Here is a 24,306-nt window from a genome sequence, read left to right as displayed (position 1 = left end):
CGGCTCGGCTTCGGCTCCGCTTCGGGCGCGCTCGGCTCGGCTTCGGCTCCGCTTCGGGCGCGCTCGGCTCGGCTTCGGCTCCGCTTCGGGCGCGCTCGGCTCGGCTTCGGCTCCGCTTCGGGCGCGCTCGGCTCGGCTTCGGCTCCGCTTCGGGCGCGCTCGGCTCGGCTTCGGCTCCGCTTCGGGCGCGCTCGGCTCGGCTTCGGCTCCGCTTCGGGCGCGCTCGGTTCCGCTTCGGCCTCACTCGGCCCCTATCGGTAGGGCCCGCCCGCCGCCAGGCGTCAGGTGGGAGCGCCGAGCTGTTCGCCCAGCCGCCCTGCGGGCGCGAAGCCCCGCCACGCCGGCCGAGCGATGCGCTCTGCAGAGCAGCTGAGCGAGCCTGTGCCGGGCCGCGGAGCGAGCGGTGAGCGAGGGGAGCGGGACCGGGAATGGGATGGGAATGGGAATGGGAATGGGAATGGGAATGGGAACGGGAACGGGAACGGCGTCTCCGGCCTGCGAGGGGGTCGGCCATGTGCTGAGCGGGCCCCGTTTGTCCTCATCCCTCCGTCTCAGCCCGTGCGCGGCGCCTCAGTGTGTGGGGTAATGGGGTCCCCTCAGCCCTGAAGGATCGGGGGTCCCGAACCCCCAAATCCTCGGGGTTCGGGCTGGAATAGGGGTACTGAGCTGCCCTCCCTCAGATATGCTCTGAAGGTGCTGAGCTCCCTCTCCCAGCCTTGAGATGTTGGGCCAGGCTGGGGGTCCTGAACCTCCCCACAGATTCCACCTCCTTCCCCCTCCTCCTTGCCCCAAAACATCCCCAATATCACCACATTTGTCCTGATGTGTCGAACAATGGCAATATTTAACTCTCATAAAGGTGAACTGGCCGTTTTACCTAAAAGCCTATTTGTTCGTGTTTGCTGTTTCTTGCTGAAAGGGGATTTAAAGTTTTCCAGGTAGCCCTTGGATTTTTACAGCTTCCCATAAAGAATCCAAATCCAGGACAAAAAAAAATCATCGAATTAATAACTCTTCCCATGCTGTAGAGGTTTTTCCACGGCTCCAATATTTCTGTGCCAGGTACTTCTGAGCAGGATTGGATATTAAATTTCAAAGAGACACTGGAGGAAGGATCTGTTAAGGTTTCCCAAGAGCCAAACCACACCAGGTCAGAGGGATCCCCCAAACCCAGAAATAATTGGAGGCAGGAGCAGCACTTGGCAGAGGAATGTGCCCTGCACACACAGATTTTCCTTGTGGCACCTGTTTATTCCTGCTTTGAGTGACAATGGACTAATTGAACCTGTGGTTATTCCTATGTGCTCCTAAATTTCCCTAGTGAGCAGCTCACTGGGAATCTCTCATTTTCCATATTTTTCAAAAAATGCTGAGGATTCTATCCCATTATTAAATTTTGGCCTGTTCTAAAGGGCGAAAAAAATGACAGGAAACCGAAATAGCCATAAGATTTTAGGGGGGGAAAAAGGCATTATGAGATTTCTCACAAAAACATGAGTCCTGTGTTGGGATGGGAAATAAGAAATCTTAAAAAATTGCAGGGGCTAATGGATAGAAAAGGCTTCCTTTGCCTTTAGGGCTTTTGTGGCAAAAGGGGCTGGCATATGTTGTTTGAGGCTTTTTTTCCCCCCCCTGTGATTTTAACACACTGATTCTTTAGGCTCTGCAATTTTTGGGAGGAATTTCCATTTTAAATAGGGCTTAAGATGTCTTAGATCCACCCTACTTCTTTCAGTAAAGACTAACATGTCATGTAATGCACTTTATCCAACATAAAACTGGGCAAAAGCACAGCATTCCTTTGCCAGAACTCTCGAATTCAGGTTTTTCTAGGAAAAACCTTGGAAGTACAGAAGCTCTTCCTCCAGTCAATGGTGGTTTGGGGTTGCTCTTCCACTTCTCTTGTGCCTGTGATTTAAAACAAACGTACCCTAAACTTTCTTTAGAGGATCAAAAAAAATCCAGTTATTTTAAATCCAGTTATTTTAAATTGCTGAATTGTGTTTATTCTAAGATTTATTTTTTTCCTTTTCTTTTTGGAATTTTAGGATTCCCCAGCATGTCTTCACTAACAGAGAAGGACAGACCAATTGTTCAGCTCTTGCTCAACACTGGCACTTGCCCACGATGTATTTTGAGGTTCTGCTGTGTGGGATCACAGACTCTTTACAGACATCCAGACAAGGTTTGGCCTTTGTATTCCTGGTTAGAATGTGGGAGCACATGGATGCAGTGTCCTTTCCACTACCCTGGAGGAACCAGCTATGCTCCAAGCATTTTTGCCTCATTCTTCCTTCAGTAGAATTGGTAGTGGGATGCACCTGAAGAATTGCAGGGCACAGGTTAAGGATAAAGCTTTCTTTTTCACTCACTCAAAGACAGTGTCATTACACATCCTTTTTAGCTGACCCTAGTGCTGAAATTCAGTGTTGTTTTAATTTTTCCTGGCTGTGCATAGTCTTTCTTGCCTTTGCTCTTATGCTTGGAACTCCTCGACTTGGTTTTGGCTCTTTGCTTTTTCTCTGTGTTGGTTCTTTGAGACCTGTCTCAAACATCTGCATTTGCTTGCTCTAATCCCTTGTCTTTATGCTGGTGTCTGTCTTGAACTTTGTTCAGGTTAAGACTCCCCAGAATTCATTTCTAACATTTTTCTTCCCTATCCTTCTCCATTTTCTGTCAGTTATTTGAGGAGTGTTCATTCTGTGTGCCATTTTTTTATTCTTTTGCATTTCTACCTGATTTTCCTGTGAGTTGCAACAACACAGGAACTGCTGACTTTCTTACTGAAGACCTTTTAATAAATCCTTCTTTCTGAACTGTCTTTATCTCTCATCCTTCCAGAAATTCTTCCTCCTCACCAGCACATCCTCTTAAGTTTTGAGTTCTTAGGTTCTGAGTCTGTGTATTTAATTTCACCCCCAACCTGTATCTGCTCTTATTTTCTTTTTATACCATACTAACCAGCTCTCTTCCTGGGCTAATGGAGTTAGAGAAATTAATTTCTAATCTAATCTAAATGACAAGAAGGCATTAAATGTCTATTTTCATGGAATAGCAATGAGGCAAAAATAAATGTGTTTCTGCAAGTCAGGTCTGGGAAATGTTTTCGTTCTTGGATGGTAAATGAGTCTATTGAGCAACAGTTTCTCTGGAAATTTCTGTTTTTTAGAAAAATGCAGCTTGGAGCTGTTTAATTGTGTCTTCAAGATGTCTTTGGGAATAAATTCCAAGTTGTTAATTGCATAAACTAAGGCTCAACTGGAATGCTTAGTGCTGCTTTATGGAATTGTGTTTGTTCAAGAGATAAAAGCAACAGAATTGATTCCTGTGTTTGTGTTAGGATTTGATGAAGGATTTACGAGACTTCCTGAAAAAGAATCAAGAAGAAGAAGAAGGCACAGTTTGTTTGGAGGTGGTTGACCCACCTTGTAAGAGGATCAGACTTGAAGACACCGAAGAAGGTCCCGAGGATCTGAACCACAACGGAGCCCTCCCGCAGATTCCTTCGGAGAGCGACGGGAATGCTGCGATGGAGAGCTCTGCTGGGAAGGTTTGCAACGTGTGTTTGGGAATCCTTCAGGAGTTCTGCGAGGCTGACTTTGTTAAAAGGGTAAATCCCTGTTCTTAGTCTTCTGGGGTCCTTTTTCTGGAGCTTGTCTGTGTTGAGGCCCACAGTGTAGAGCTGATGGTTAAAACCCCATGCAGTTTTGGGGTGGTTTTTTTTTTTTTGAAAGGTATGTTTTCTCTTTCTTTTGAAAGAAAAAAAAACCCAAAAGACAAACCAAAACATTTACCTGTTTTGAGTATTTGAAGTGTAGGTGGCACCATCCCACTCCATCCTGCCCCTGGGCAGTGTTTGCACACCTGTAACTTCTGTGTTGGCACCAGATTTCGCCCAGGCTTTGTCATAGTGTCACTTCTTTAAAAAAAAAACAGCAGTGCAGGTGCAATGGATTGACTGCAGGGAGCACACTTCCCTAAGAAAAGGATTAACTCATTCATGGTTACATGAATTTAGGAGATAACCTGAGGTTCCAAGGAAAACCTCGGTGTGAATAGTGACCTCTCTTCACTTTTTTTATGTGACAGGAAAACGAGGAGTCATCAGCTGCTGTTCTCTTAACTCCATGTCTTTAATACAGCATGAACCTGTCTTTATGTAGGAATAATATTTAGAGAGCCACAGAGGAAGATGATGTTCTGGTGATATAACAGATTGTGGGTATAATAGAGGAAATGAGAGTTAGGAGAAACATCACCTCTGAGCTCTCAGACTGCTCATGTGACAAACTGAAATATCAGCTAGAAAACTCCCACCTGCATTTGAGATGTTTAACAGGGTTTTAATAGGAAAGAATTTGGTTTAATAGCATCAATGTATCTAAAAACGGGACTAAACAGAAAGCAGAGTATATGGTTTCTGTTGTTGCAGTGCATTATGTTTCTTTTTTGTTGCCATGGGCAGAATATGTATCTTTGTACAGAAACACTTGTTTCTGAGTTACTCTCTTCAGTAGCAAGGGAAGATCTGGCAGCACTTGTTAGGGCACTGCAAAACCTAATTATTTTATATGTAAAGATGCTGATTTCACCTTGAAAGCTCAGAATTCCTCTCTAACATTCCCCAGAATCACTGGCATTTTGGATGACTTCTCCATGTGTGTTGGCATCTTTGCCATCAGTTCTCACTGGCCCACTTTAAAATGTTAGATGTGTCTTCGGAATCCTACTTTATTTCCAGGGACAGACATGATTTTTCTCAAGGAATTAGTGCTGGGGAATACCTGTTTGTTCTTGTCTTGTCCCAGGATCTTAGACATTTTTATTGTCCTAGAATTAATTTATCTCTGCCATGAAGGAAGATGCTCTGAGTCAGCTGTTCTTGTCTTTGGTCACTGTGATGTAGATTTTTGGACACAGATTTCAGTATACAATTGGTCTTGGCTTTAAAATAGTGAATTTGGTTATTTCATAGCCATAAGGGTACAGTTTATTAGTAACTTTTTTCTTTACAGAACAAAAAAAGCTTATATTTCACTGAGTGATTAGTGATTACTCTGATTTGGATGTTCAGCATCTCTCTGAATGTGTATTAACATGAATTAACAGTGACTGAATAAAGAATATCAACTCAGTGCCATTGCCATGGTTTAATATTAAACTCCTTCTCTTCCAGGTGTGCCAAAAAGTTAATTCTGCTGAGTACCAGTTCACTAGTTTTGTATTTTCTGTGTCACTCCCCCCCCAGCTCTCTGTTAGGGAGGTAAGTAACTTAAATAACTTCAACACATATTAAACAAAGTAACTGTGGAATGTAGAAGCTGGAGGTGGTTTGATTTTTAATTGTTACTGTTTAAAAAAAAAACCCAAAACCACATGCTGGAAGTGAAATCTGCTCTCCCCTTCCTTGTGGGTGAGTATTATTTTAATTAACAAAGGGTCTGAGTCACTCTGGTTTCCAGTTAGCCCAGGAGTTATTTTACAGCTGAAATCCTGAAAGGAGTTTGTTTAAACCCTCAGTGTATTGTTCCCTTTGGATGCCAGCCCTGTGGATCTTCCAGAGGTGGAACTGCACAGCTGGTGCCTTTCCAGAAATAAATGGTAATTGGTAGTGCAGAATACAACCAGAGGAATTTCAGGATGAACTTTTAAGTGTTCAGCATTTTAAATGATGGGAAAATAAACATTTTAATAATCACCCAGCTTGGGCATTGTTGGAAGTCTAGATTTGTAAATCTGAAGCTGTGAAACTACTGATTTTTATGGCAATTTTAATCAAACTCAAATTGCTTACATTTCATTCATTTAATTACAGTGGATAGTGATAATATGAAAGAGTGTATACCCTGGTAATTTTTTTTAATTGAGGGATAGTATTAAGCATAATATAACTTGATCAATAAAGCCCCAATTTTTGCTTAGTTGTCAGATGTTTTACAACATTCTCCTACTTTCTGGTATGAAGTGATGCAAAAATAGTGTTCTAAAGGGCAACATGTAAATTTTTATGATAGATGCTGTGGCAAGATGTGATAGAAGCCTCAGTGCACATGGCAGATTGTCTTGGATTTATATATAAACTTGTGGTGAGGTCTCTTCTGATCCCACGCAGTTTGATTTGTTAAATAACTACTACACTTTTAGTGGTGATTTGTGCTGTGAGTTCTGGCATTTTGGGCAAATGCCAGCGTGATAACAATCATATATTCTGCTCCTAAGTCTTCTTGAACATAAGATTCTCTACTTCTCATCTTAAATTGAGCATAATTGGTGTGTTTGCTTCGTCTGCCACTGCCTCTGGTAAAATAAGACCAGAGCAAATCGCTTTGTGCTTTCTGGCTGGATGAACTGCCCTTATTGCCATTGGATTTTGTGGTCATCCAATATGTCCAAAAAAGCACTTTCAGGCAAGGTGAGTGTGTGTATGCACGTGTATGTGCCTCTGGTGCTCTGTCTTACTCCAGCTTTCTGCCTGGTGGAAGCTGAGATGTTCAGAAGGCACCTGGTGTTTGCCAGGGAGCCTCGGTAGAGGGTGGTGTTGCACTGCAGTTCAGGTGAGGGATGTTCTCACACTGTCCTTGTGTTCAAGCAAACCAACAGTCCTACGGTGCCTGGGACAGCCAAGGGAATAAAAGTTGTGCTGTGGGGCCAGAAATGAAGAGATGGAGTGAAATGAGTGAATAGGAAGCTCCCAAACCACATCTGTTCTCTTTGGAAACAGTTTGGGTTCAACTGGGAGAAGGTTTGCATCAGGAAGTTCCTGCTGTCCATTCCATTCCATCCCTTCAGTCTTGCCAAGTGCTAAACCAGCTTTTTGTGTGCTCCAGCTGCAGGGGTGGAAGTGGCTGATGGTGGAGGAAGAACTTTAAAAATCATGGGGGTTTATTTACCACCTGTTTATCACTTAAAAAAAAAATTGGTAAAAAAAATAATTGGTGAAAACAGCCCCTGTTCTACAGTTAGAGAAAAGCAGCAATATGTCCAGATGTCAAAATCAAATATCAAAATATCTCTAAATGCTCTGTGTTGAAAAGAGGTCATATGTTAAATCCTGCTTTTAATTCTTGGAACTGCTCTGTGCAAGAACATGTGGAATCTTATCCTAAAAGGACACCCAAAGACAACCCCCCTCCCACTGCCCTTTGTGACACAGAGATTTTCTCCAACATATTTTTGACCCAAAAAACCCAGAAACTGCCTTTTAATGTTACCTCCAACTCATTTAATGATGAGAGTTGTCGTCCTGCCAAGGATAAAAATGTACCGGAGGAGCTGAAAAAGAGCGGGACATAAAATTTCCATTTGCACGGTATTTGTATCTGGGATGCACAGGAGCCCCTTTCCACAGGCAGGATATTTGCTTGGAATAAATCATAAACACAGGAGTCCCAAGTTTATGTCAGACAGCTCTATTAGAATATGAAGTGAGTGGTGCCCTTCAGAAGGGTGACTGAGCTCTGTGTGTTGCCTCAGTCCTGATCCATCATCCCGGTGCTTGCTCCAAGGACAGGGATGCAAATAACATCTGCAGCCATCGCTCCCTGTAGGACTGGCTGTACCTCATCCTGGAATTCCCCATCTCCAAGCTCTTTTCTAATCGAGTGGAACAGTGCTGGGGCTGGGATTGCAACTGTTGCCACCGTGATCCCTCAGCCAGCAGCACAATAATATCCTGCAGCTTGGAATCAATACAATGCCCGAGCCCCTGGATTTCAGGGATGCATTTGCTGCTCGGCATTGCCCTCCAGGCTTGAGCTCTGTAATGAGCATTTGGCATTTTCCAACCACTCCACAAACATGAAGTAATTAGGAAGTAGAGGGATCTGATCCCCTGCTTCACGTGCAGCTGGGACAAAGTAGAGGGGTTTTGGAATTTGGGATCTTTTGGCCCCTGTGCTCTCAGTACCCTCATCTGTTGTGTCCTCTTAATTGAAGGGGAAAAACTAATTTCTTTAATTTCTCTTTCAACTCAGAAAGTCAAGAGAGAGGAGGTGAAATTTTAGCAGAGCTGCTCACAGGCAGAAGTTTTGTCTGTCTTATAGTTGTACCCCTGGAAAAAAATGAAAAGGAGTGAGATGAGCCACCCTGCTGAGCACCAAACTTACTCCAAATCAAGGTGTGGCCGAGCCTTTTAAACTGCCGATTTCTAGGCCCCGCTCTGCGGTTGTCAAATTCTCTGGTTCAGAGTTACGTTCAAGGAATTTCAAGAGGAAGCTATTTTTGTTTATGGTTTTATCTGGGTTATTATGCAAACAAGATGACAGTATGCTGGGAGTGAATCAGCCTTACTCACCCTGTCTGCAGATGTGGGATAATGAATCACTGGATCTGAGCAAACACAATTCCATCCATACAACTGCATCTGTGGGTTTGTGTATCGTGGACCTAACAGAGTTCATGTCCCCTCTCTGCCATCCCTTTTTTTTAGGGTCCTTTTATCCTTTTAGGTGTACCAAAGGAAGGATAAGAGACTTTTGGGGTTTTTTTTCGATTGAGTTCCTCTATCAGCATGTAAAAGAGATCTATGGTGTGGTTCCTTCTGTTGTTGCTTCATCATAGGAAGTTTTGAGGGGATTTTTTCTCTTTTTATTAATTGCTTCTTATTCATTATTAGTGAACTCAAGTGTTTGTACTAAAAGCTCCCTCTGATTTCTGGAATTATTCCTTCAGTCCCATATTCAGCCTGTCTCCTAAACTAAGTGGTGTGCTTTAAATAAGGGAGCAACTCTCAGACTTTGTAGTTACTGTAAGACCAATTATGTCTTTTATTTTGTGGTTTTTTATAATGGATGCTAACTGAATTTGGGGGTTTATTAATTTCTATGTCAATCAATTTTCATATACAATTCATTTAAACAATCGCTTTTGCATTTTCTCTGTATGGCAGATAACTAATTACTTAAGCTAATTATGGTAAATAACTAATTACTTAAGTCTTTTTCTAGATATGAATTTTTATATTCAGATCTAGATATAAATACATTTAGGTTTCTATCTATATATAGATGTATCTCTATATAAATATTTGATTATCTATTACTATATTTTATTATGTATATTTTACTATGTCTCTATAGTGTACGATTTATTAATTATATAGATGTAAAATTATATCTATGTATTAATATAGATATAAATAGATATAAATGTTTTCTAGATATAATGTTTTTCTAGATATAAAGCAAGTTCCAAAGTGTTTAATGAAGCCTGATCTTTGGTTTTTTTAAAGCCAGGTAGGATTTGAGGTGAAGAGCAAAGTGATGTCTTACAACTAAAACAAACACCAGTTCCATCTTTCTGCTTCTGATGCAAAAGATACATTAAATTCTTAATACTTCCCTTTTGTCCTGAGTTTTTAAAACAGTTTTCCTCCTCAGATTGTTGGGAGTTTTGAGCCTTAATTTCACTTGCTTTTATTTCTTTTCTCTCTTCTCCCTGGGCGTGGCTGTGACTCCAGAGAGCTGCTTGGCTGGGGGTGAAGCAGGAGATGAGGTGAGTGGTGGCTTTTGGAGCTCCCATCCCACTTCTTCCAGATCTAGGGAAAAGAGAGCCACTCCTTGCTGTTTTCCAGTGCAGTAGAAATTAAAAACTCCTTAATGCAGAAAATGCTAACCAAGAAATTAATGTCGTAGTTTCGAGGTCAGGACAGTTGCTTTCACATCAAGGTGCTTCTGCTCACACTTGTGGAATATTAGACTCACTTCCTACGTCCTGGGCCAAGATTTTAATTTACTTTGTACCTTCACAATTAATCATAAGGAAATTCAGAATTGGGAGTTGCTGTCATTTTATTCGTTTTTTAAAATTATTAATTCATTTTTCATCGTCCTTCCTTTTGCTGTCTGACAAGAACTCTTACTATAGACACCATTTCTCTGTATAAATTATGAGCAGGCAAGAAGTTGATTTTATAGTCCTGACGTCAATTTTATAGTCTAAATTTACCTGGTGCTTACAAAGAATAAGATGGCAGCTGTTTTTAATGTGGTTTTTATATTTTTATGCGGTTTGACCTTAATTGGTGTTTCTGATCTCTTTTGCTCTGTAAGTTCCCAAACAAGTGGTTTGAAATACATCTCTCTTTCTCATCTCTGGATGAGAAAAACTTTTGCAACTACCAGGAAGCTCTGGCATCAGTTTCCTCCTTTTCCACAGGAAAAAAAATGAATGTTTTACTTGGCACTAGTTATTTAAGTTCCTCTTGAAATGTTCTATGTCATGTATTTACCTTTGACAGATCCCTGTGCAAGTTATTATTTCTTTGTGATTCAGGAATCTGGGCCTTTCCTTGGAAAAGGATGACATTGTTCAGCTGAAGGAAGCTTATAAGTGGATTATCCACCCCCAGTTGGCTGAAGAGCTGGGTGTTCCTGCTGATGGAAAGGTTTTGTATAAATAAGAAAACACTTTTTTCTCTGTTTTGGTTTTTTTTTTCCTGTATGTGTGTGTATATATATATATTTATACACTTACACATACGGGGAAAATGAAAATATATCCCTTTTCCTTATTAACAGAAAATAAAGTTGCATTGCTCTTTTAATTTCTGTAGGGAGAAGAAGGGGGAAAATTCTTTTAACCAGAGATCTCCAAGTCAATCCTGAGGGAATACCTGCAATACCCCTAAGCAGACAGTAGAAATATTTTTTCAAACTGTTTTCAACTTGCAGATTCTGACTTATATTCTTAAAATATTTCTGAAATGCATTGACTGAGCATGACACTGAGATCTGCCAGACAAATTCAGAAGCACCAGCATCCAGAATGTTAAAATTTCTGCAAAGGTGGCTAAAATTCCTGCTGGGGACAAGGCAGTCTGCAGGTTTTACTTGTCACCAGCCAAAGGGCTGTCCCCAGGACTGGACTCTCAGTATTCTTAGTCTTTATGTTGATTTGTCTGCTTGCATAATAATTACAGATTGTCTTTTCCCAGGAGTGCTAATTGAAAGCATCCCCTTTTGTCTTAGTGAATCATAAATCGCTCGGCTCCTCTGAAGATGATCCAAGAAAAAATAAACTTCTTACCTACCAAGTTGGCAAAAGCTCTCCAACACTTGAGCCCTGAGCCACTGCAGACATCCCTGTGCCATAAAAGTTGCTTTTCCAGCGCTCTTTATCTGCGAGGCACTTGAATATTAGCCAATCTTTTCAATAGCCCTCTTGAGGTGTTCTGGTGTCTGAATAACAGAAGTAATGAGTGTTGTTTGCCCAAGGCCAAGGAGGGAATTGGGGGTAGAATTGAGATTACACTGGAGTTCCTGGGCTAGCTGTCAATCCATGAGGACACAGCTGCGTTTCCTTGCCCCAAGGCCATCCATCCAGTCATTGCAGAGGAAGCCCCTGACAAAATTTTACCGTGGTGACCTCAGGGTTTTTATCTTTATTCCACGCTCTCCCAGAAGGCTGGTGGAGTTTAGTGACCGTAATAGGCTTGGAGCACAGGCTGTCCCTGACTCAGCACCCCCCCCGGTGTGGGGGTGTGCGGGTCACTCCAGGCTCTGAAGTGCTCTCAGACAATCTTTGGTGACTTCAGAAATGCAAATGCTGCCGTGGCAAACGTTTGGAAGTCTTTAGATGGAGAATAAATGGGTCATTATCTCTTTTGTCTCTCTCTCTTTACTGTTTTCCTCTTTGTTTTCTTTTTGCTTGAGAATATCTTCCCTGCTTTTTTTAAAAAAAAAAACCCTATTACCGCCTTCTCGTTCTTTATTTTCTTTTTTCTTTTTTTTTTAATTTAGAGTTTGTTTGAAGTCAGCGTGGTCTTTGCTCACCCAGAGACAGACGAGGAGTGCCGTTTCCTGTAAGTTTGATATAAATAACAGAAGATCTTTATCTAAATATTGCGCAACGTTGTTGGTTTGGATTTGTTGCAGATGCAGGTGTTTATAAACTAGGACGGGGCCTGCATCTAAACTTCCTCGTGCCCACAGAAAGTTGCAGAGCTTGAAGTTACATCATCTCTGGTTAATTCAGTGTTCTAATGCCAATAAGCAAAGTCATCCAGGATTTTGATTGGAACTGGAAGGAGAACGTTGGGATAAGTTGTCCAGTTTCAGCCCTTTTCAAAGTCATTGCCTGGATCATTTAAAAAAAATAAATTCAAACCACATGAGGGAATCTTTCGAGGTCATGCTTAGGTTTTCCTGCTCTTGTAGGAGACACAGATGAGAGGGAAGGCTTGGAAATGTGTTAATCCAATTTAGCTGGTTGATTCAAACAAACAGAAGTTTTGGCCTGGCCCTGCAGGGCATCTGCTGTACACAAAGAAGCAAAATATTTCTGTGAATTTAGCTGCCATTTCATCTGATTTCTCAAAATCTGTGGTGTATTGTGGATAATTAGGTTCACTCTTCCTGTTTGCTGATGCTTCCTGGAAAACCTCAGTTTCACTCAGTTAACTTGCACCTGCTGCAGTTAAAATCTGAGCACAGAAAGAGGTTTGGCAGAGATGTCTCTGTTGAACAGCGAATTAATTTCTTGAGACCCGAGATTCCTTTTGCAGCCTTTATATATTTCCCTGATTTTGGGGAGGGGGATGAGGGAATGCTTGCTTGGAGATGGACCAGGCATTAGGAACAATGATTACCAGTGTTTGCTGAACATCTTTCCAGCTTCTTCAACACTGGGCAAAAGAGGGAGAAAATTGTAGGCCCAACCCACAGTTCTAAATAATGGTACCTGCAATCCTGTAAAAACTGAAGTGTTTCTGGATCCTGCACCCTTTTGTTCTTATTTATTTAGTTTTACTCCATCAGTTCTTGTTCTCTGTAGTGCTCTTCCTTCCTCTGAAACCTCTCCACTCCTATTTCCAGCTGGTCCTTCCATCCTTTTTGTGGCATTTCAGAAGGATGGATGTGGAGCACTTTAAGGTGCCAGTGTTAGTGCTGTAGAGGTGAAAGCTGTAAGGAAGCTCCATTCCACATTCCAATTACTCAGGTTTCTTCCCTGTGACCTGACAATATCCCTTTATTTGCCTTCTCTTTTTAGGATACTTAAACAGCAATTAAGGTTTGAGACACTTTCCTGAAGTAACAGCACATTAATTTAATTACAGAGTCATTTCTGAGGTGTCAAGGCATCCCACAAATGTGAGAGGCTGGCTCTGGGCATGTTCTGAGGCAGTGCTTTGGTTTTGATGTAAATATGGGAAATTTGGCAATTGTCACAGTAGAAATGACACTCTTGGGTTTTATGGAAGCAAAGCAGGACTTTGTCTCAACCTGGAGAACACTTCTGGATGGGATTTCCAAGTATGGTGCCTGCAGCTTCTCATGTCTCAAGCTGTTCCTACACAGCTGTGTGAAGAGTAGGTGGGCTGAAATGACCCTTGGTTGCTCGTGGAACACTGAACTGGCTCTTGTTAGTTCACATTTGGAGATTTATGTTTAAGGGTAAGGCCATCCTAAAATTTTGGAAGAGAGCGTTTGTGTTGCACACCGGCCTGGGAAGCAAGAGCTGCTTCCTCAGAGTCCAAAAGAGTTACAGAGGTGTTGAGAAGCGCCAGCAAGAAATGATAAATTGGGTTGTAGGTTAGAAAACATCTCTGGCTTCATACATAGAAATCCAGAAATCCTCCTGCCTGCATACATAGAAATCCATTAATAGGAACAGCAACTTCCTCTGCAGTACCAAGAAAAGTGTTTCCCTGACCTGGCTTTCGCTTTCGTGAAACAACCAAGAGTTTCCTTTTGAAGAGGCAAAACACCAATGGTGTTGAACACCTGGGGTTACTTTTTTGGTGATACATTGAATCTTCCCATCCAGAAGGGGTGGTTTGAGTCTGGAGTTTGTAGTGGGCATTCTGGAAGAGCAGCAAGCACAGATTTCAAGATCGCAGCAAATCTTGCACAGAACGAAAATATTAATTGTACCCTTTATCAAGAAAGATTGGAAAGGACTGAAAGCTAAACTTGTTGTGTGCTTTTCCACGTGTTTGTGTTGGTCAGGGCAGAAGAGACTTGCACCCTTTTGTCCAGGGATTCTCTCTGGATCAAGCAATGCACACCTTGCACTGTTTGTGGTTTAGGATTAAGTGAATTTTAAACTCTTGGAAGCGAGACCCTGGATACCGGTACAAAACCCATTTCCATGCTGTGTTTGTGAGTCTGTCTGTTTATTTCTTTTTCTTAAGAGTAGCAGCTAATTTTCATTTCTGCATTTAGAGCCACAGCCTGTCCAGACTGTTTCAAACCAGCAAAGAACAAACAGGTAAGATCTCACCTTTTCTGTATTTCTTTTCTGACATCCAGAATTTCACAGCAGTGGCTACAACAAAGAACTTACCTGGGTATTCAGTCAGTGTTTAATGTCTGGTTTCCCTTCATCAGAAATCTCTCTAGTTTTCAGCTGTCTGAAAAATAAAGTTGGCTCCTTTATTCACTTCACATTTCTCACCTTAAGAAAACTGAGAGCTTGGTGCTTTTCTTCAGGTCGTGCATCTTCCAGGCTGTAATTTTAGGAATGGTCTCTGTAAATACCTCCCTTAAGATCTAGGAATTTGATTGTCATGCATTAAAAGTAGCATAAAAGATGATCCTCCAGCTCTCTGTGGGTGAAACAGTTCAGATGAGGCACATTGTGAAGATGAGACTCTGCAGCCAAAAGGGAAATACGTGATCACACTGCAGTTCCCATGTCCTCTGATGTGACTGAAAGCCATGAAATGGGCAGGATGGTTTTATCCTTCTGCCTCTGGAGGAGGGGAGGGAAGAAAAGGGACCTTGCCACTTGTTGCAGGCCCTGAGCACACACACAGTCATTGATGGAAAAGAGGACATGAGGGATAAAAAGCCAGTTGGAGAGAAGCCGATGTAAGTAGGACAGTTGATGTGATCAGAGGGAGAACAAGTGACTTCTATCAGAAGCCATTGCAAGGCCTTTTAGTCATCCTGGAGAAGAGTCTACCAACGTTTGGCAGAGGCAGGAACTGAGCCAGGAATTCTGCTGGTTCTACTCCACCTGAGCAATAAATGCAAGTCTTTTTTTCAGAAGGGTTGTATTGTTGTAACTCACCACTTGCTGCATTGCTTCCCTTGAAAAAGGGGCAAATCCCACATGAGGAGCCAAGCCAGCAGGGCCTGGCTGTTAAAACCACACAGGCAACAAAATGTGGGGGAATCTAAAGCAAAAATGAAGAGCCATCAGAGGTTTGTCCTCACAAAGAAGCTGGGCTTGAAGCTTCAAGGGCTGTGTTAGTCAGAGGAGTGGGGTAAGAACTGGGTTCTGAGGGAAAATTTCTGTGCCATCTGCTCTAGATAGTTATTTAAACCTGCTGCCACTTTAAGGGTTTTCCAGTTCATCTGTTCTATGAGGAAGAGAAGTGCTATTAGCTCTGATTTATGCTTAGAAGGACAAAGAGCAGCTTTCCTGAAGGCACCCAGGAACTCTGTGTTAGAGCAGAGACTTGAATTGTCCCAAACAATGCCCCAGTATTTTCAACTTCTTTCCCCAAATCCCCAGTCCAGTTTGCAGAAAAGACACCATTAAATTGGAAATCCAGCAGCCAGGGGACTGGGAGGAGAGGCTGAGGAACCTGGACTCCTTCATGTGGAAGGTTCTTCTCTTGGCGAGGAGAAAGCCTTTGGGAGGACCCAAATCAACTTTTGAACTTCAGAACCAGATGCCTCCTCAACAGGCTTATTTCCAGAACTAGCTGCCTGCTGTCACTGAGATAAAAGCTGGTGCTTAATTCTTGAAAAATAAGGTGATTTAGGTTTCTGGTCATGGATTTAGGATTCTGTTTTTAAACCAGTTTGCAAATTTGGGTCTGGGCTCCCAAGTGAAAAAGCTCAACACTGTGTATATTTTAGTGCTTTTTTTCTCCCTTAGGCATATCCTTTCTCTGTTTTTCTTAGTTCTTGACTCATTTTTTTATTTCACTGTGCAGTCTGTTTTCACCAGAATGGCAGTTATAAAAGCCCTAGAGAAGATAAAAGAAGAGGATTTTCTCAAGTAAGTCTATACTGAAACTAGTTCTTAGTATTGTGCTTCTGTATAGAAATTAGGATGAGGAGGAAAATATTCTGTGGGTAAGTAGCGGTGGGGTGTCTATAAAAGAACTTTTGGTTGTTTGAATTCTGATGGTTTACTGGTTAAAATGTGTTTTCTGTTCTTCTGGTGGTAGAAAATCATTCCTGATCTTTTAATTAAGGATTATTTTGAACCTTAGAGTTTGTAAGATAAGCAAGACTTCTGCCCATATTTCCAAAATGTCAGGAGTTGAGTTTTAATTAAACACCAAGAGCTGTAATATGGTAAAAATCACACACAGTGAGAAGCCATCATGTTTTGGTATTACTAGTAATTTTTTTTACTCTTTTTTCTTTTTTTTTTTTTAATACAGGCATTTTCCATGTCCCCCAAGTTCACCAGAGAACCTGTGTGATGCTCTGGAAATTCAGTGCAATAATGGTGCAGTTTTTGTGGCTGGTAAGGTGATGAATTTATTTGCTGCTGTGTCATCTTGAACAGAACTTTCTAACACTGCCACGAGAGCCAGAGATTCTTCTGTTTGTAAATTCCTGTAATTAAGTGTAAGAGGCAAAGAAACAAATCCAGCTCTACCCAAGAGTGGGTGGGTTTGAAAGGGGAAGGAAATGACAGATCCCCTCTTTATCACCTGCCTGCAGGAGCATCTGCCCTTCTCCCAGGCCTGTGTATAAACAATTTAGTTAAACACATGCAAGCAGATTAAAAAAACCCCAACCTGTAATTTAAATCCAACACACTGTGTTTAAAAGGATGATAAAAATCCTGGCTACAGGAAAATGGAAAATGAAAAAATGTACAAGTGAGTGGCAGGTTGGTTGATGTTCTACACATACCCCTTTTTTTTTTGTTTTTTTAATTACTGATTAGACAGATTTTGGGAATTCAAGATACCCAGTTCCTTTTAGCCTTTTCCAAACACACTGTTTTATTTTAGGTTGCTTTGTTGGATGGTTTTATCAGAATCCATCTGTATGAAGAACAAGAGGGTTTGCTTTCTGCATGTCATTTAATATTGGCTTTGTGATTTACAGTTTCTATCTTGCTACAACAACAACAACAACAAATCCAGACAGGATTTTTTTTAATTTTCAAAGAAATAAATCCAAAATGGGATTTATTGAGCACAGAGCAGTTATTTTGTTATTATTAAATGAGACAGGATTTTAATTAGCAAGCACAGTTTCAGAGTTAACATTGCCCTCTTGACCTTCCCTTTGGTGTTCAGTGATCACTTCCCACCTCAGCTCGGGGTTTGGTTTTTTTTTTGAGGATTCGGGAGCTGTCAAACCGAGAAACACCTTCTGTGTTTTTTTTTAAACCTCCTCTTGTTCAGATCAAGAGTTAAAATTCTTATCTTGTTCTCCTTTTTCCATTTTCTGGAAGGAGAATTTAGCAGTGAGAAGCTGCCTGTGAACGGTGAGTCACCTCCTTTCCTTGCCCCAGTGAAACCGTTACTCAGTTTCCCCATTTGTTTGCGTGGCTTTTTCTGCAAGAAGGAAACATCGCTCAAGATAGGAAAATATGATACAACCCCCCCAAAAAGCTCGAGGTGTCAGAGGCACAGTGTAAAGCACAGAGCTGCTCTGAGCTCCTTTGCAAGGTTTCACACGAATGAGGCCCTTGCTTTTGGGAATATTTTTCACTTCTTACCAAACCTGTCCATAAAAAAGGCTCGTGTTGGCCATCCAAGGCTTGTTCTTTGGTTGTAGCAGCCCTTGTGCCACAGAGGTGCCATGAGATCAGTCCAAGGATGCCAATCTCTTTACCTTCCTGACGTTCCTCCTAGTTTATCGTGGAGATTTTCTGCTCCTCACGTGGTTTTCCTTGGGAGCCAAAGCATTTTAGTTTGGATTTGTCTCCTTAAGCCTTCAGAAAGTGGCAGGACTTGGCTTGGAACCTGAACTACTCCATACAGGAGGGTTATCCCTGAAGGTGGGACTGCAGCCAACAGGCTCTCCAAGCCCACCTTTAAGTGGCTGTCCTGGATACTGGAATTCTCCTGGATGAGGCCACAGGCATTCCGTAGTGCTGCTGGAATTCTCTTCCACAAAACGAGTTTGAGCCTGTAAAGTCATTTCCACAAAACTCCAATGAAGGTTAAATGGGTTAAAAACTTTTGTCCCTTGGTTTAGAGGGATTACAGCTAACTCAGCTCTTTTTTTACAGGAAGGTATAACAAATATTCCAGGAATTTACCTCAGACCCCCTGGATTATTGATGGGGAGAGGAAGCTGGAATCTTCAGTGGAAGAACTAATTTCAGAGCATCTCATGGCTGAATTCAAAGCAGACAGTAAGTATTTAGGAGATCTCTTACCAGACATATTTTTCATCACTGCTAGAAGAGTTTTTAGAAGAGTTTTCTTAGTACCCACCCACTTAATCCAAGAGTGTGAGGGGAAAAAAGCTAATATTTCTTTATCCCTCTCTTATCCTTCCAAGTCAAAGCTTGTAAACTTTTTTTTAGCTGTGATCTGTGAGTAATTAGATCCTTTTATCCTGCTAAAGTAGCTCCTCAGCTCATCTGATGATGCAAATATGTTGGTTTCATGTATAGCAGGGTTTTTGCCCCACCAACCTTCTGATGGGTTGGTGATTCATAAAATGATTTGTATCAAGGAGGTTTTTTGCCACCAGCATTTTGTAACATCTGCCTGGCTTTCAAGCCCTTCGTGTCTCTTACCTTGATTCATTTCTTTTCTTCAGTGCACATAATGCTTATCCAGGGATTATCCAGATGAAATAATCACTGCCCGTTGCTTGTGGAATTAAAAACAACAGAAGGCCCAAGGAAAAATTGCTTTAAATATCATTTTGGAGAACACCCTGCTGCTTCCCTCTCCTCTCCTCCCAGTGGATGTGTTACTCTGGTTGGAGTATCTCATTCAGGCCAAGGAACTGGGAGTGCTCATCAAAAAACTTGTGAATAAACAGTAATATCCCAGATTTGTCCCTGAAGTGTCTGTAAAGGCAACTCTTTGAAGCAGCTTTTGCAAACAAGTTTAGAAAGACATTATTTCACCTTTTAAAGCTGTAGGGGGTATGAAAAACATTAAATAAAAATCTCGCCTGCCTTGTTTAAATCTGTTACAGGCTTTAATTTTTCTTCCTCTGGAAGAGAAGATGTGGATGTGAGGACACTAGGAAATGGTAAGGCTTGGAAAATCCCTTGTGAAACGCAGAAACTAAGTGGTTGTGTGAGCTGTTTTAATGGATCTTGCTGAATGCTAAGGCAGGCTTTGAAATTTTATCTCAGAAACATTTTAGTGATATTTATATATTTATTCCCAAAGACCAAACGCCGTCTCAGTGGCCTTGGCTGCGTGGAAAGGCAGAGCTGGTTGGGAGTATTTGATTTTATTCACTCCCTGCTTTGAAGCCATTTCTGTCAGACTCATTCCTGTCTTGTTTGCTGTTGGATCCTTCTAATTCCCTCACTGTCCCTGTGGAGTAGGGGGAGCCTTATTTTCTTTTTCAGCTTGGGTCCTTTGGAAAGGTCAGCTGCTTTCCAATATGCTGGAGCTGCTGCAGCCAAAGGAGGAGGGCAAGAAAAAGTAAAAATGAGCAATTCCATGTTTCAGTTGCTGTCTGATTGCTGTGGCTCCTGGCATTGCTTGTGCTGGGGATTGTCCCTGGCCCCGAGCACAGAGAGAACAACTCTGGCAACAGATGTTGAGCTGAGGGAGCAGGGATTTAACATCCTCCTGCACCTGGGCATTGCTGTAGGTGACAGAAAATAAGCTAATTAACTTTTTTCTTATTTTATTTTTTAATTAGCACAGACTTGTACAAGATGTCTTCTGGGAAGTCATAATTTGCACTCGCTGCCGAAACTGGGCTTTAGTAGCCAAAAAAAAAAGTCCCTCATTTCTTCTCCTCCCATCTGATGCCACATCCCTAAGCCCACAAGTCCTGTCCCTGTTTGTCCTAACAGCAGCCAGGCTTCACACCTCCCAGCCTTCCTGTGTAAATTCCCGTGTTCATTTAGAACACTCATGTTTTTGTGTTTTATGGCTGTGCCTGATGCCAGGAAGGCCCTTCGCAATCGAGCTGGTGAATCCTCGCAGGATCCACTTCACCGCCGAGGAAATGAAGAGGCTGCAGCAGGTAAATCATTTGCACCTCACAGAGCCCCGTGGAGCACGTGCTGCCTTCTCCAACCCAGCAGCTCTAACTGGTTCCTTTTGAAAATATCACAGGCAATTAATAACTCTTCAGACAAAATCCAGGTTCGAGACCTGCAGCTCGTCACCAGGTCAGTATTTCCCGGCGCTGCCGAGGGATTTCAGGGTGACACTTTGGGACTTGTGCAAGTGGTCTTGCTCACAGCCTGGGATAATTATGCTTGTGTTAAGTGAGTCATTAGTTTCTCTTGTGCAGAGAGGCAATTGGTCGTATGAAGGAAGGTGAGGAGGAGAAGACAAAGACCTACAGTGCCTTAATATGGACGGACAAAGCAATCCAGAGGGAAGACATCGCGCTCCTGGATGATATCAAGGTATCAGGAGCTCTTGTTGCTGATTTAAATAGTACCTGTTCTGGTGCCCTGGGGAAGAGTTAAATACTCTTAAATACTATAATATCTCTTCCTCTGTGTTTGTTTTTTTTTTAATCAGGGTTTCTCTTGTTGTAGGGACTTCCATACCACCTTTTTTTTTCCTTCACCACAGTCATCCAAGCAGGACAGCTGCCCAGCTGTTGGCCAGGCCAACAAATCCTTGTGTAATGTTCACCTTCCCAGACACCAAATAATCAAAATTAGTGGATGGGAGAGGAGGAAACCTGGCACCTGCATCCCTTCCTTTACCTTACACAGTGTTTTGTGTAAGCAGAAGTGGCAGAGCTTTTGTTCTGCTCTACAGCCGCTCTCCCACGGCCACAACAATTCCAAGTTGGAAGTGCTGGTGACAAAGAGTGGTAAGAGGCCTTAGGAAGGCTCAGCGTACTGTGGAATGAGAACTTTCTCCAGATGTTGGGCTGATAGAGAAGGGGGTTCAGTTTTTGTTGTGCTGCACTATTTCCTACAGCTCTTCCCCATGAACTCAAAGCAAGTGCTCACAGCTCAGGGAGACAACTGTTGGCTTTTCCTGGAGCTTCCCTCAATCCTGAAAAGTTGCCTTTCAAACTGCTGCATCTCCTTTGGGAAGGGAGTGGGGAATGAACTTCTGAAAAGACTGTTCTGAGATCTAATCTCATTTCAGGGTTTTTTTCCCCTCACTTTTATTTCTAGGGGGTTGGCTGTAGTTTAGACAAAGCATTTTGTGGGTGGGATTTTTTTTTTTTTTCTCCCTGATTTGCCCTGAGGCTCTCGGCGAGCTGCTAAATCCTGGAGTCATTCCAGCAAAGGGCTATGGAGATTTCAAGGTTATTCCTCTGCATTTGTGATTCCATTAGTTTGTGTTCACGCGAGGCCTCGGAGATGGCTGTCCTTTCTCCTTTGATAAACTTGGAAAAAAATGAGTCCTGTCTCAAGCTTACTCAGAAAGATGGGATTGGTTCACAACACGTGTGACTCTCCTACAGTCTGTTCAGTGTGTTACATTTCACTCTCTCTTGTGGCAGGAATTAAAACTGGACCAGAAGACCCCTCTCCGTGTTCTGCACCGGCGGCCTCTGGCCGTGCGCTGCCGGATCATCCACACCATGAGCTCCGAGTACATCGACGAGCACCATTTCCGCCTGCACCTCAAGACTCAGGCAGGGACGTATCCTTGGCTGCCCTGGCACCAAACAGCTCCTGACTGGAGTCACTTGGCTGCCCTGGCACCAAACAGCTCCTGACTGGAGTCACTTGGCTGCCCTGGCACCAAACAGCTCCTGATTGGAGTCTCTGGGATCACGGGGAGTTTCCTGCTCGGATCCCTGCGGCGTTTTGGAATCCCTGCTCTCCAGCAGTCGTGTGTTGCTGCAGGATCTTTGCTTTTATACGGCACAGTTTCCACACCGAGGTTTTCACTTCCAAAGTGCCACCTTGTGTGTGTGGAGTTTTGTGTTGACCACTCACAGAATCACAGAGTATTCTGTGTTGGAAGGGACCCACAAGGACTATTGAGTCCAATACCCTGATAGTTTAAATGCACGTGACAGCCATAGAAATGTCCTGGTTAAAAATACACTTTCTTAATTTAACTGATAACTTCTCACCTTGGAAAATCAGCTTTTCTGCAATATTGAATGCACTTCAATGCAGACCGTGGGTTGCTGCTACTTACAAGTTAAGAGTTTTGTCATAAAGTCACCCCTGACTTTGGAATAAATCAGAAGATAAAGGTCAGTGGTGCAGTTTTTGCCACTAGAGTCAGAAGCCAGGAATTAGGAGCTCTTTTAAAGCTTAACAAGATGTTAACTAAAAACTGGCTTAAGAGTAAAAAAAACACCTTTTTTTCCCCCCTTTTACTTTCTTTGCTGTAAAATCCATCTCTCCTTAGCCAGTGTTTCCAGCTACATTAAAGAATTTGTGCATGGAGACTTTGGAAGAACAAAGCCCAATATTGGGTCCCTCCTGAACAGAACTGCTGACATTCTGGAGCTGGATGTGGAAGTAAGTTGTTTGCTATTTAACCTTCCTGGAAATTACTGAGGTGGTTGAATTTTTGAGATGCTTTCCACGGAATTGCTCCAAGTGGATCAACATTCCTTAGCACAGTTAATAGAAAAATTAATATTAATGCAAGAATACTAGTTTGTTCCACACTGCCACACGTGCCAGGCTTCCTCTTCCAAATTTGTGTCAGGGAGGGGTGGGAGGACACATCATGAATTTATAACACTAGTTATCAGCTTATCCTTGTTTAGATTTGGGGACAGGTGATGGTTTTCTACTCAAGCCTTGCCTGCACCACCCAATACCTGAATATTTCTGTGCCATCCATCCACACGTGGTTTGTTTTCACACCGTGGCTGCCCAGCTGCAGGATGGGGAGAAGCTGGAGACAGTTCACGTTCCTAACAAACGGTTCTGGGCACTTTGGAAACGCAGCCCAACATCCAGGGATGCTGCAAAAGGAGTTGTGACTCTTTTGATATGTGTAAAGTATCAACTCTGGTGATTTTTTCCTCCCCTTTCCTAGTCTGTTGACGTCGACTGGCCCCCGACCCTGGATAACTGACTTCCCAAGGGATGAGGAAGCAGCAGCTCATGACCAAACACTGTGCAAGTGTTTCAGCCTGGGTGCAAAGGGTTTCCATGGAACACTTGGATCATGTTGATCTGCCAAAGGATACCCTGACTTTGAATCTACTTTGAACACTCTGGACCAGGTAGTGTTGGTTCAGTCTCTGGCCTTACTTTAATTTCTTCCACGCATAAAAAGATTTTGGGAAGCCAGTGCATTCCTGATAAATTATAGTTAAAGATAACCCTCCCTCAAGCCAGATTTCTTTTGAAATTCTTTTTATATTGGATGCTACAGCTTTCCTTGTCTGGATGCAGGTAGCACTGAGTTACCTGAAATCCCAACTCTTTCTGAGCACTGTTCCTGCAGGAAATCCCAAAAGCCAGGGAGACTGAAGCCAGCAGGACAGTGCTGGAGCAAGTCTCCTTGCTGGCTGCTTTTTGGTCAGGGTTAGTTTTAGAGATGGGCAGATTTATCTCACAAAGGGCAAAAACATTTTTCAGAGGAAACCTTTGCACTTAAAACCAAGTTTTTCTAATTTAAAAACATGGGCGACACTTCCTAGAAACAACAGCTGGGGCCTCGTGAGCTCTCCAGCCTGGCCACAGTCCTCTCCAGGAGCAGGAATTCCCCAGTGAGTCACCACATATAAAAAGATTGGGAACTCCTGGCAGTGGTGCATGATGGGGATCTAAAGAAAAACAGGAATACCAAAGAATCTCAAAGTGCAGGCAGACACAAAACCTACCTGAGGATGCTGGAATCCAGAGACAGGGATTAAAAAGCTTTGATTTAGCAGCATAACACAATTTTTCTAACACCTCACCTTGGATGGATGCCTGGAAGACTTAAACCTGCCTGGGATAGGGAAGATCTGAGGTTTTTAATTTGCTTATTTTAAATGTTTCCTACTTAGCACCACCTACATCTTTAGGAAGAGTCACTTTTATACCTGCATCATGTTAATCCATTAGGGAAGATGCTTCCCTGAAGTTCAGAAGAGAGTTAAACTATCAGCAAGAAATTAAGGTTTGGAATTTAAGGGCTCTTCATTAGTTAACATTTTGGAAATAAAGAGCATAATATTTGCCAAGACCAACCACTGTTTGGGGGCAGGGAGGATGACTGGGATGTCTTCCCTTTAATTCAGTGGTGCCAGGACCTCAGACCAGAACAGCTGCATGAGAACTTGAGCTGGAGGC

At 42.5% G+C, this 24,306-nt stretch overlaps 1 protein-coding gene across 3 annotated transcripts; it reads left to right on the top strand.

Annotated features, from left to right (window-relative positions):
• Positions 1–331: 331 nt before the first annotated feature.
• Positions 332–23,842, top strand: PUS10 (pseudouridine synthase 10). Of its 3 annotated transcripts, none has more exons than XM_032683043.1 (19): positions 332–403; positions 2,049–2,185; positions 3,341–3,610; positions 5,177–5,263; positions 9,458–9,492; positions 10,273–10,384; positions 11,739–11,800; positions 14,163–14,208; positions 15,887–15,951; positions 16,343–16,428; positions 17,260–17,406; positions 18,157–18,282; positions 19,083–19,139; positions 20,020–20,096; positions 20,189–20,244; positions 20,370–20,487; positions 21,552–21,694; positions 22,431–22,530; positions 23,060–23,842. In XM_032683043.1, exons 1-19 carry the CDS (start codon positions 352–354, stop codon positions 23,096–23,098), a joined length of 1,815 nt encoding a protein of 604 aa, XP_032538934.1. In that variant the 5' UTR covers positions 332–351; the 3' UTR covers positions 23,099–23,842. The 3 variants fall into 3 exon arrangements, with proteins under 3 accessions (XP_032538934.1, XP_032538936.1, XP_032538935.1); XM_032683044.1 differs by lacking the exon at positions 332–403 and adding an exon at positions 681–1,062; XM_032683045.1 differs by lacking the exon at positions 17,260–17,406.
• Positions 23,843–24,306: the final 464 nt, after the last annotated feature.

This window comes from Chiroxiphia lanceolata, chromosome 3, assembly GCF_009829145.1.
Source record: "Chiroxiphia lanceolata isolate bChiLan1 chromosome 3, bChiLan1.pri, whole genome shotgun sequence".
Lineage (NCBI taxonomy): Eukaryota > Metazoa > Chordata > Aves > Passeriformes > Pipridae > Chiroxiphia > Chiroxiphia lanceolata.
Note: the sequence above shows the minus strand (reverse complement) of the source record. Positions and strands in the feature narration are given on the sequence as shown.